A 12969-nucleotide genomic window follows, 5' to 3' on the forward strand; every position below is an offset into this window, starting at 1 on the left:
AAAGTAAGTAAATTGAGAGTGAAAGTACAAAAATTAATAAGAAAATCAGTGTAGATTTTATGTAAAAATAGGGATGAATATATTAATGAAATGAGGAGGGGGCTTAGGAACAAAGTAGGAGGGAAATAGCCGTTAACGATAAAATTATCATTTAGCGGTGGAGTCCCCAACATCTTCCAACACCATCAATGGACTCTATATCGATGGCGACATTTAGATGATCGTTCGATAGCATTTTAATCGCTCTATACTTTTCCCATAATGGTGCGGCCAATTTGCCATACCACCTGGTATAGCAAATGGAAATTTATGCCCAGACCTATAGGAACCGGCCTTACTAGACTCTCTAGACTTATATAGAACAGATTTGACATTGTAACTCCCTTTAGAGGCCGCACCCATCACTTCTTATCAGAAATACTCTCAACTCAAAATTCTGGAGAAGGGGCTTAAGGGGAGAAGTAAAGGAGATATTGACTGGAATATACAAAAAAAAATGGCTGGCTCTAACATAAAAGCTGTGGTTCTCATAACTGGTGATAACAATATCAAAGGATCACTTCAATTCATTCAAGATTCCAAAGGTGTTTTACTTGATTCGATCTCTCTTTCTCTCCCAACTTCACTGTTTCTTGTACAGTGTACTCATGAGTTGAATTGATTGATTTATAGGTGTTACCCATATAAATGGGAAGATTACAGGATTGACTCCAGGTCGTCATGGTTTCCATATTCACGCTCTTGGGGATACCACCAACGGCTGCAATTCCACTGGTTTATCTCTACCTAAGTCTCTTTCTCTCATTCAAATCAATCAAACCCTATCATTTTGATGTTTCATTTATTTTTACATACTGTTAGTGTTAATTTAAATTTGCTCGTTAAGTATAATTATAGTCTTTTACTTTTTGCAGGACCTCATTTCAATCCACTAAAGAAGAATCATGGTGCTCCAACTGATAAAGAGAGACACGCGGGTGACCTAGGAAACATAGTTGCTGGCCCTAATGGTCTCTCTCTCTCTCTCTCTGCATACATTGAATTGTATTTCTATTTTTCTGAGTCTTTTTATTTTGTGATTTTTTTGGTTTTAGTAGTTTTTGTTCAACTGTAGCCTAATTTTGAATGTCTTAGGAGTTGCTGAGGTTTCTATTAAAGATACTCAGGTACTGTAAATCATTTCCTACTACATTTTTTTTTGTTTTTTCTTTTTACATAATTCTCATACTAAATTGTTGAATTTTTACTGTTCTTTTCAAGTACTTTGCCTGTTCTGTGAATTCTTTTTCTACCTAAAAACAGTTGTAGTAGCTTAGTGGGGATTGTTTTGTTTTCTTTCTGGGTGATTCGCAGATTCCACTTAGCGGGGTGCATTCAATTCTTGGCAGGGCAGTTGTTGTGCATGCTGATATCGACGATCTCGGCAGAGGTATGGATCATCTCTTACATAACTCCTTGATTGAACGGCTAAGCATTGTGAAGTGTGAATTCAAGATAGAAAGTAAAAAGAACAATCATAAAACATCTATGTAAATAAATTAGTACTTTTTAAGTCTGAGCAATTCCTGGCGCGTTCTTAAAGCAGAATTGAATTTGGATTCAAGTTGCGAGCGATAGAGTTTGTTAGATATAACATGGTAACACCTAAAATACTAAGTATCTATGTTTCCCAGTTGCTGCTGGATGGAGTGATCTGCCATCTTGACTTTGCTTAATTGGTTGATCTCCACGGATAGCTTCGCATCCTCTCTTATCACAAATGTATCATTAGGGAGAGGGGGAGGAACCAAGGAAGCATCAAACATCTTTAGTTTAATTAAAAGCTCGTTGCAATAATTAACAAACCTTTGGCTTTTACCTGTTTGGCTGTATGCCCTCAGTTAATCACCTGCTGGATGGAGTGATCTACATCACTGATTTTTATGTCTACGAATGACCTGAGCGTCACCTATATCTCAAAATTCTTGTGGCGATCAGAAACATCCAAACTTCTGTGAATTATTTCCTTTGACTTCCTCTATTTTTTGTGTGTGTGTTATAACTTATTATGTAACTGATGTTACAGGTGGACACGAACTTAGCAAGACTACTGGGAATGCCGGTGCAAGAATTGGATGTGGTAATTCCTTCTACTATGTTTTTCTTTTTTGTTTTATTTAATAATTCTGTTCATCCAAACTTTTAAAATCGCAGTATGCTCTCGTGGCCTGCATTAGCTGTGGCAAGATTAGGTTGAATTTTTCATAATATAGAAAACCGGAAACTTCAGGTATCCATCTCCTATGGTAATTGAGCCGCAAAAAGAGAAAAGAACTGCCACACCGTGAACTGTGCTAAATTGTGTCTAGGAGGAAATGTCCACCTGAATGGCTGAATCGTGCAACCGTTAAAACAAATATTTTGAACCACATAGAATGGGGATAATCATTTGACCAAGTGCCTAGAAATTGGTTGTGAATCACATTACACCGAATGATTTCAACATTTCAACTTTCCATTTATATGACCTGAAAAAACCATGGGAAGCCTTCCAGAACCTCAGAAGTGTCAGTTGAATTTCTATAGGGTAACAATAATTTTCTGAATCTTCGCGAGACTGTTATTGGGCATTCTGTACATATTCCTTAGTTTTCACTTTACAGATATTACTGATGGAAGATGTTGTGGTGCAGGTATCATCGGGCTCCAGTCATCTGTTTAACTGTGGCTTGCAATTTGCATTGAACAAGTCATAGTTGCTTCCTGTCAGAAAAAGGAATGATACACCAGCATGAAATGTGTAAAAACAGCTCAATTGTCATAACACTTGTTAGTTCAGTTCGCAACAGTGCTACCTCAGTTCACTGTACCAAGTACTAATGTATGCAAACTATGGTTTTTTGGTTCTATCTTGTTCAGTTACTTCAGTACCTAAGCAAGCCAAATGATAAAACCATATGAGTTTAGACACTGCATGTCTTGTCAAAATGTTTGAAATCTGAGCTTGTGATTTGTTACTGAGAATTTAAGCAGGGCGTGCTGTGATGAGATGTACAAACTGACTTTTTAAGTTCAAATTCTCTTCACATCATGTATTTTAATCTTCAGTTTGATAAACAAAATACCTTATTCCTTTGGAAGTGAATCTTAAGTTGTTGAAATCTTTCACTCTCTCAGGAATGAGACTAATGATAACAGTTGAATATCTGGTTTTTCTTCAGAATGTAAATGATGAAAACGATTACATGAACTGAAAAGTAACATGTGTAAGACTGGGATATAGATCAAGTGCAAAGGGGAGTTCTTGATCAGGTTCAGATAGATCCATGTCTCATTTTATCTTTTTTTCTTGATCCAAGTCGTGGTTGCTTCTATTCCATCTCCTTTATTTTGAATCCATGAACCAACAACACTTCCATAAGTTACTGACCACTCTGACTATTTTGGTTTTCCCCAACTAAATCGGGATCATACATTGGAAACTAATGAGAACTCATTATTTACCACCAGAACCACCACCTCTGCCAATTTGATGCAATTTAAACGTGCGTTAGTTTTTTATAGCACTCTCAGCCTTCACCGAATAAGGGTACCGATTGCTGACTCCAGCCAATCCGTATCAAAATTTGGTGATTCAAGTGATATTTATCCTGACATTGAGTCGAGCAAGATGCCACAAAGGAGTAGATAATGCTGAATGCTTGAGCACTCAAAACAACCAATATTTTTCATTTAAGAAAAACCCACCACTATATGGATGGGGTTCAGGTAACCAGTTTCTGTTTTATGAAGACTACAATAGAATGATATATGCTGATTATGGAGCTCTGTGTTCTGTAACCAAGGCCGCCAAGTTAAAACTCAGTAGGCCGTAGCCTTAGTACTGAATATTACGGGTAGATTATTTACCTTTAACAAGGTTGCTGTATATAGCCAGTCAATTAAATAGTAACCTGGTCTATCGACAGAACTATCAGGATGACTTTCATAGGAGCTTCTCCAATGGTGAACGTGGATGTTTCATATGTGGCATCACTTTTAAAACATCCTCTGGGTATAAAATCCTAAATATTAGGAAAAAATAAATTTTATCTCCAACCCATTAGAGCTTCTCCAATGGTGGTTGTGTATGTTTCCTAAGTGGCAACACAAACAAGACATCCTCATTACAATTTTCCTTAAAGTTTAGGGAGGAAAAATAGTTCATCTCCAATGATGTTGTTTGTGATTTTTTATGGATTAAATGTAAATATTATTTTTAGTAATTTTAGATTTTGTTAGAGCTAAAAATGATTATTTAATATATTTGAATTAATTTAGGTAAGCAAAAGTTTACTAGGATAACTTGATATTGTCAAGGTGAATGTCTAAAACTAGACATTCACCTTGACAATGTCTAAAAAAAATTAAGTCATGTCATCTTCACATTGATTTATGAAGTTGGGTTGGAAAAGAATTTTAAAGAAAATGAATGTCTATCCTATGTGGACTTAGACATTTATCTTCACATACATTCCATTGGAGAAGCTCTTAGATTGTTTCATCTTTCTTTACTTATTCGTAGGCATATAATTGGTTAAAAATATTTTCATTATTGTTCTCATTGATTTTTATTAGTCAAAGTGTGACTAGGATGGGAAGACATCCTCTAAGCCCGAGTGTAGCGGAGTAAAACTAGGGGATGATAGTGACAAGATGTAGTGGCTAAAGCCCTAATTCAAATGCATTGAATTTCTCTCTGCTCGAATGCAGGGGAGGTGAGCGGGGATTGAATCCTCGCCCAAAAAAAGAGAAAAACGAGGAGACAATCCTCGCTTTGTCTTTTATTATAATTAAAAACCTAATAAAATATATTAATAACAGATTTTGGGCTCACCTCTATTGTTTTAAATAAATAAAACACTTTTGGGCGAGGAATCAATCCTCGCCCATATTAAAATTTCCTCCCCCACCGCTCCACTCAGTCCTCTCCTCCTGGTGACGTGTCAACACTGCTCAACCCATACATCCCCTCCTCCACTCCACTCAGCCTAAGTGAATGTCTAAAACTAGAGGTTCACCTAAAGAATGTCTAACTTTTTTTTGCCACCTCATCCCCATATCAATGGGTTGGAGATGATTTTTTATAAGAGCATCTCCAATGGTGTATGGATATTTATCCCATCTGGAGACCTAAAAAAGAGGTATTTAACAACATAGAATCAAAATAATTTTTTTGGTTTTGATAAGCATCTCCAGTGGTAGTTGTATCCATACCTATTTTGAAACACTTGTCACTTATTTGTAGAAAGTTAATCCACAAAATCTAACAAAATAAATAGAATAAAAACAAATAGTGATGACGTGGGTATGGATGAGAGTCTCTAAAAACCCATACTCTCTTCCAAACTTAAACTTCCACATCAAATTAAATTTTTAATATCCAACCACCACTGGAGAGGTTTTCTTTATTTAAAGTTTCTAAAATCCTAGATGGCTTCAATATTTTTAGAGACCCATATTCCATTGAAGATGCTCTAAATATGGTTGTGCATCCTATGTGGATTAATACTTTTCCCCTCACATACATTTCATTGGATAAGCTCTAAAGAGCATCTCCAAGGAGACATTCAAAATATCCTAAATATAAGGCCACATAGGATTTTTAAGGATTTAAGCAAAAAAACATCTCCAATGGGAATGTGAAGGGAGAAAGTAAAGATGATGTGTCTGGTAGTTATGTAGACATCCTCAAAACTATCCTCTAGTTTTAGAGGTTCTCTTAGAGGATGTGAAGATCCTACTTATCATTATTAATGGTTATGATTAGTTATATGATTTGGATCAATGGTTTAAAAAGTTCAAAACTAAAGAAATACAATCTGTGGTTGGAGATGTTTTTCTTTCATCTCCTCAAATTAAGGAAAATTTGGTCTTTACATTGGAAAAAACAACTTCTACAAAAGATGCACACCAAGTTAGCATTGGAGATGCTCCAAGGAGTTAGTTGGGGAACGTACAAACTAACGTACCCAGTGCTTTCAACATGTTGACTTCGAATCAGATCTATAAACAGATACAAACTTTTAAGAATTACAACCATTTTGCTAAGTAGATATTCACCTAGTTGCATTTGACTGAGCAACACAGACACACCTCCTGGAATACACCTAAGGAGACTTTCAGTTACCAATTATACATTTTCTTGCTTATGATTACATAATAAAGACGTGGACTAAAAAAGGAAGTACTGTGTTACACCAACATTCTGCAAGTCTACTAAATAAAGCATGAAATATGATTCAACAACCATATTCCATGTAGTCTATTCATTCTAACCATTTACCAGGTACTGAAGCCTGCCGGTCAAACTGATTCCGTTTAGGCTCGAACTCCATATACATTTATTAGCATGCCGTCCTTCAAAAGACATTGGAAGTCTACGACATATATTTCTTGAAATATGGCAGGCACAATCTGCTTTTTTACTATACAACAAAATACCAAAATATGTGTTTACCACATCATTAGTTTTGAATATATTACGGGAAGAAGCCAAAGATATATCTAGGTTAAAGATGCTTACAAATTGTTAGCGAGGCATTTCTCGGGGTTTTATTTGCGATGGAGATTCCTACATAATGATTGAGGTATTGTCATACACGGATCTATACTGTAAAAACTCAATATTGCAGAAACAAAACATGCGTGAAATAAAAATAAAAACAACGAGATTACACAACTGCATACCTGTTGTGGTGCGAACAAGCTATTTTGAAGATATGGCCTTCGCTGCTGAGAGGGCATTGAATTATATGGTGGAAGAATGTCTCGAGGATGAACCCCTTGGGGATGAACTACTCGCTGGTTCATCCACTGCCAACCAGTTTGGCTATAATTCGGCTGTGGCTGTTGCACTTGCAGCAATCTGGATGCCTCCTATAGAAAATAAGAGTTAAAAATAATATGCAAAAACACGACAACCAGTAGTAACATATTTTCTCAAAATAAAAAACATGCATATTATAGCTTTTCTTTTGGAAGATAACTGTAAGATAAATAATTTTATAAACTGTATTGCTGCAAAGTTGGATACCTGGTTCTGATTAGTGTCAGTTGTAGCTTTCTGAACTGCGGACGTTCTTCCTCCCCTAATGATCTGAGTTGGTGCCAAGTCGGATACCTGATTCTGATTAGTGTCTATTGTAGTTTTCTTAGTTGTGGGCCTTGGTTCCTCCCTAGTATTACGGCCCTCCATCTTCGCTTCTAATTCCAGCAGTAACGCATTAGTGAGAGAAAACACTTCTTCTGACTTCGAACCCTTCGTGACAATTCTTTGTGAAATTTGTAACAGCGCATTGTAACGAGCGGTTGATGATGGATCATTATCATTCGGGATTAACTCCCCAGAAGGGTCAAAAACATCTTCTTCTGTAGCTTTACGTGTCCATCTCTTCAAATAATATTTAGGAGGTAGATTTTTAAATCGCAAGTCGCGGAACAACTTTAATGCATGAGAGCAGAGGATTCCATTAAATTCAAATTTCCTACAAGAGCAATAGACAGATTGTTCAGCTTGGTTATATGTTAGTGTGCGAATCTTTTTCTGACCTTCCATCTCAGTTGCTTTATAGGTACGAATCACTCCGTCGTCTGACACCAACTCTAACAGTAAATCAATAGTTTGTTGAAGCCCTTCTTGAAAACCATAGAACATCTCTCTAGTGTATAAATTTGATGCTTCACGTTCTACAGACCATGCAGAGATCAAATTTGGTGCTGTTTGGTGTGTCTTTTTTTCTGCTTCCTTTTCCTTTTCATACCGATCAACCATGGCTTTAGAGTATTGATCTACGAACTCTCGAAGAAGAATGCTACCCGTACTAAAATAAGCTTTCAAAAACTTGCTGATGTTTTCGCTTCTTTCTGTTGCAGTCATGCCAGCACAAAAATGACCAGAACTATAAACTTGAGCCCACATTTGTCGCAAATCATACAAGCCTTGAAGCCACTCTATACCTCTAAGCCCATACTCGTCAAGCAACTTGCTCCAACTTTCTTCAAATTCCTCAATTGTTTCTGGATCATATATGCAAGCTCTAAACTGAACGGAGAATGACTTAAACGCTTTGAATACTTTAGTCAAGTGCTTCGAAGCATTTTGAAGTATATGCCACAAACACAATCCATGTTGAGCTTCTGGAAATACAACACTAACGGCATTTGAAATGAATGCAGATTGATCCGTAAATACACTTATGGGCTTCTTTCCTCCCATAGCCTCCAAGAAAGTAGTAAATAACCACACAACAGAATCCGTTGTTTCAACGTCTAACAAACCACATCCAAAAAGTATAGGTTGCCCATGATTATTTATACCAATAACTGGAGCACATATCATATCGTAATTGTTTGTTTTGAATGTTGTGTCAAAAGATACTGCATCACCAAATAACCCATAGTCTCTTCTTGACTTTGCATCACAAAAAAACACACCACATATATTGCCATCTCCATTAGTGCGAAAGGAGTAGAAAAAATGTTTATTTTCTTGCTTCTTTTTCCTGAAATACTCGAGGAGAAAATGAGCATCACCCCTCTTGAAAAACCCGGACTTTGTGTTGGGATCAGATAAGCCGACTTCTTCAGGAATGTAAGAGAAAACATCCGCTGCTTTTATTCCACGAGGAGGGCTACTGTCAACATGTGCTATATGGGCAGACTCGATTCTCTTTGGCGTCTTTAGGTAACTAGAAAATTTAGGCGGGATAAGTTCATGTGTATGCTCAGCTTTGAACCTAATCAATGCATACTTGTCACCACTCATTAGTTTGATTTCAAAGACTGCCATGCATTCAAATCGCTTGCTTTCTCTTCTTTTTCTAGGTTTCCTTACCATTCTATAGGTTCCTTCACATGAACAAACTAGCACTTGCCGATGAATCTTATCACGCTTACTCCTGTTCATGTTTGTCCTTAATATTCTCACCCGAAATCCAATCTTTCTTGCATATTCATTATAGTAATCAAATGCTTCTTTTGCAGTGTCAAAAATCATGCCAACCTTTGGCTCTACTAACTCATCAGAATCACAAAACCGTTGTTCAACAACTTCTGCAGTATTCTCATTATCATTAGAATCCAAATCCGGGATAGTTTCACAATTATCATCTGTAATCGGAGTTTCCTGTTAACAAATTATAATCAAATCAAAAATGATCATAAAATGAACAGTCCATTAAGCTTCCAAACCCAAACAATGCAATACATCAAATCTAAAAAATAAAAAATAAATCCACTTATATCACACAAAAATGACACATCAAAGGAACTCAGTAGAAAAAATCCTAATATTTCTAAATCTTCTATTTAGATGCACAAAACTATATGCAAAGAAAACATCAATAACTAAGATTTTGTAGTGATAAATAAGTAAGTTATGGGCAAATGAACAAGAAGAAATGAAATAAGGCAAAAACGGATAATACCTCTGGAATAGGATCTCCTTCATCATCAGTTTCATAGATTTCAGGGTTGCCATTCAACGTACAGTGTAGTGAAGAAGAAACAATGATTTTATTGTTAGGGTTTTCAGATTGGGAATCCATGGGTGGAGAAGAAGAAGAGCTCTTCAGCGGAGAGAGAGGACTGTGCGGTCTGGTTTATGACTTTGTTGACCCACGTAACAAGTGGGTGAACAGATCTTGACGCACGATGGACGTGTTAGAAACGTTTAAAATACGGTCTGATAAGAAACCGCATCAAGTCTTTTATTGACCGTTCAAAATCGGTCCTCAGTAGACTCCTCACCTCACCTCACCTCACCTTGCCCGCCACTCCCATCGTACTACCGTACAAAAACCAAAATTTACCAAGGTACATAAATAGTAGACTCCATTGCCGACGAAAGGTAACGGAAGGAGTATTATAAGGGCTGCATATTGGTTGGTCGGCTTGATTTTTAGTCAATACCTACCACTAGTCGGTCGTGCATCGTTGTTAAATATCAAAACCGTTATTATATTGACCTAATATCGGTTCGATTTTAACTGATTCGAGTTGACAGGGCTTATAATATCGAATTTTTATCTGTGGTAATATTGTGTAAATAAAAATTCAGTTCACTAGTTGACCTGAATTGGCTAAAACTTCTTGCAAATTTTTTTATCCTGCTACCCTTTTCTTATCTTCATTTGTAATTTTTGTTTCTGTGCCTTCCTTTCAATCATATACATATGCGCATGCACAAATTGTTAACTTAAATAACTACACGTTCAATATTGATAAAAAATTGAAAACAATACTTTCAATTAAAAGAAACAAAGTTTCAAATTAACAAGGTTCAACTAAAAACGAAACAATCATCACCAACACTGTTTCTCACCGACCTAGAAAAAACGAAAGAACCGGAGTCAACTCAGGATCACCATCATCTAATACTCTAAATTCCTATTGATTTAATCTATATTAGCTTTTTGCATGCAATAATCTGTCATTATTCTACCTTTTGATATACTTTACTTGAGATACTAATGTTTATTTTGGTTCATTCCTTTTAGGTCCTGATTTGAAGCGACTGAAGATTTTGCCTAAAGATATATAGAGCGGTTTTGCCTATCTGTCTCTTCTCTAATTGAATTTTATTCTACTGGATTCTCATCTTCATAGTGCTGATTCTCGCTTTTCTTATCCAAAAATCCACTTTTCTGCAAATCTTCTTTTCCGACTAAAGTTTATCTTATTTTATTCACACGCCCGGTTAAAAGATTGTTAGAGCATAACTCGGTCGACCTCGCATGCGTTGCTATATCAAGCATGTTTGTCAATGTTAGTGATCAAAACTATGAGTCTTGATTTCTAGTCTACATAGCTAAGTCTCGGACTAGGATAGAAAAGTGTAGTTGAGCTCAAGGACTTCATGGCGATTCATCATACAACGATGACCGGTTGTCAGCCGAGCAAATATAATTCACTTTCTCACTACTCAAAATATAAAATATAGCAAGGGTAATTAAGGATCGTTCCCACAGAGAGGTCTTAGGTTGTCAAGTTGTTTCGGTTTCCTATAAATAACAATGGAGGATTTTCTGATTCTTATATACTGAAATAAAATAAAAGCAAAACAAATAAATAAAGCAAAATCAATAAGATTATGATATTGGTCAAGGATTGGTTTTCATTCACAAACATGTATTTGAAACAATAATTAGAATTGATATTTAATCTCAACTTTTATCAAAGGCCTTAGGATACCTTGATCGCAAGAATATCCCGCTAATTTCCTCTTGTCATCAACAAACACATTAAAAGATGGGAGCATGAGTTCTATCTAAAAGAAAAACCTAACGTGTAAAAGCACTAATCAAGTTTAATTCCCTAGATGCATTAAGCTCTATGAAATCAGGCCAATCAAAGCAATCGAACGTGTAAAAGCACTAATCCAATTTAACAAAGGTTATGATTCACATGTGACTACTAGGATGCATCACTACAAGCAATATTCACAATATGCTACTTGCAATCAGAAATTTATCACTTTTGCGTATAATAAACTCTAATCTAGCAATAGAGATGAAAACCAACTCAATCGAATATAGATTCGACCAAACAAGCATTCAAATCATATAACAATATTAACGATGAATCATAAACGACAAAATATGGAGACAAAACTACTTTATTGAACACAACCCATGTTTGGAAATCCAACTTATTCCTTAACCAAAAGAGAGTTATCTAATCATATCCATGAAGTTCATAAACAAGAAGAAGAAATAAGACTATCATGTTCAAAACCCTCGTAACATCCATGGCAGCAAAACCCAAATTCCTAACTCATCAGAAACCACTCTTCTCTGCTTGAACCGAACTCGATCCCCTTTTCTTTCTCGAATCGACTGTACCAACAAACCCATTAACAATTCTTCCTTATCGAGCTCCATTCAGCAATAGTGACAAATCCTTGACGAATTCACAAATTCCAGCAGCATTAGCTTCACCAGCAACGAACCCATCGATCTCTTCTTCAGCAGCAGCCATAACTCGACTTTCTCTCTTCTCTGAATTTTAGATAGGAGCAGTAATGAGAAGACTGAAGAGAAAACATTTATCTTGATTTTAGGGTTGGGTAATGACAACAGTGCTATGGGCGCCCATCTGTGGTGGTTAAGGGCCAACCAGCTCAAAAATGGATTGTCAGTTTCACAAAACCGACAGCCTAATTCTTAGTTCAACTGTCAGTTCTAGGAAACTGACAGCTCAATTTCCTGCGTAACTCCTCTTGCGCAACCTAGCGTGCTCCAAATATCGCATGTGGATTGACCTTTTCGCCTTTTTCGCTCCAAATGGCTAATTTCTCCTTCTTTTGCTTCAAACGACTCCATTGCACCTAATAACTCAAAAGCAAACATAAGATATATATTTCACAAGAAAAATAGCAAAGAAAGCATAAACTATGGATATAAATCTAGGTGTTTATCACACCTATTAAATTCCCCCACACTTAGACTTTGCTAGTCCTCGACCAAATCAAACAAAACAAATTCTAAAACATACATACAACTCCGTCTCGTCGAGGATACAGTTACTCTTAGCATGAATAACAGGCCTTTGAACCCCTAGGTGTCCCTAGTGGACGAGTTATAGTCTCGTGAGGGTTTACTAGAGATATACCCACAAAACCTATATTTCCAACTTACTAGTTCTCCGAAAGGATAGCATCCAACGCGCTAGGAAGATATAGAAATTCTGCACACTAGTCATAAGAAGTTAGACACATAAATGAACACAATATCATCCTTAAAAGTTGAGAGAGAAATAACCATCCCTTATCGAAAGAAATTCGGGTTCGAAGTGATCAAAAGCCTCGACTCTGCCTCACAAGAAAGGGTTTTATGAAGTTCCTCTCAATAAAAAACAGCTTTTTATGGGTCACACATGTGTCCAGGTAGGAATGAAGAGAGAATCCTGCGACACGTTGAATGGTAGGAAGGCAAAACCCTCCGAATTTTT

The 12969-nt window shown here is 36.4% G+C and overlaps 2 protein-coding genes across 2 annotated transcripts; one reads left to right on the forward strand and one right to left on the reverse strand.

Annotated features, from left to right (window-relative positions):
- Positions 1-371: 371 nt before the first annotated feature.
- Positions 372-3140, forward strand: LOC113313942 (superoxide dismutase [Cu-Zn] 2-like). The gene is made up of 7 exons (XM_026562716.1): positions 372-584; positions 673-774; positions 915-1010; positions 1135-1166; positions 1354-1429; positions 2066-2119; positions 2673-3140. Exons 1-7 carry the CDS (start codon positions 497-499, stop codon positions 2699-2701), a joined length of 477 nt encoding a protein of 158 aa, XP_026418501.1. The 5' UTR covers positions 372-496; the 3' UTR covers positions 2702-3140.
- Positions 3141-6007: 2867 nt separating this feature from the next.
- Positions 6008-9646, reverse strand: LOC113310992 (protein FAR1-RELATED SEQUENCE 5-like). Its single transcript, XM_026559825.1, has 5 exons — positions 9447-9646; positions 7055-9145; positions 6709-6897; positions 6545-6592; positions 6008-6446 (listed from the first exon to the last, which is right to left on the reverse strand). Exons 1-4 carry the CDS (start codon positions 9564-9566, stop codon positions 6551-6553), a joined length of 2442 nt encoding a protein of 813 aa, XP_026415610.1. The 5' UTR covers positions 9567-9646; the 3' UTR covers positions 6008-6446; positions 6545-6550.
- Between the last annotated feature and the right edge of the window lie 3323 nt (positions 9647-12969).

This window comes from Papaver somniferum, chromosome 9, assembly GCF_003573695.1.
Source record: "Papaver somniferum cultivar HN1 chromosome 9, ASM357369v1, whole genome shotgun sequence".
NCBI lineage: Eukaryota > Viridiplantae > Streptophyta > Magnoliopsida > Ranunculales > Papaveraceae > Papaver > Papaver somniferum.

Coding starts and splice junctions, on each gene's coding strand:
- LOC113313942 (XM_026562716.1), top strand. CDS start 497: ATGGCTGGCTCTAACATAAAAGCTGTGGTTCTCATAACTGGTGATAAC. Junction 775..914: donor CAACGGCTGCAATTCCACTG/GTTTATCTCTAC, acceptor TACTTTTTGCAG/GACCTCATTTCAATCCACTA. Junction 1,011..1,134: donor CATAGTTGCTGGCCCTAATG/GTCTCTCTCTCT, acceptor TGAATGTCTTAG/GAGTTGCTGAGGTTTCTATT.
- LOC113310992 (XM_026559825.1), bottom strand. CDS start 9,566: ATGGATTCCCAATCTGAAAACCCTAACAATAAAATCATTGTTTCTTCT. Junction 9,146..9,446: donor AAGGAGATCCTATTCCAGAG/GTATTATCCGTT, acceptor ATTTGTTAACAG/GAAACTCCGATTACAGATGA. Junction 6,898..7,054: donor CTGACACTAATCAGAACCAG/GTATCCAACTTT, acceptor TATTTTCTATAG/GAGGCATCCAGATTGCTGCA.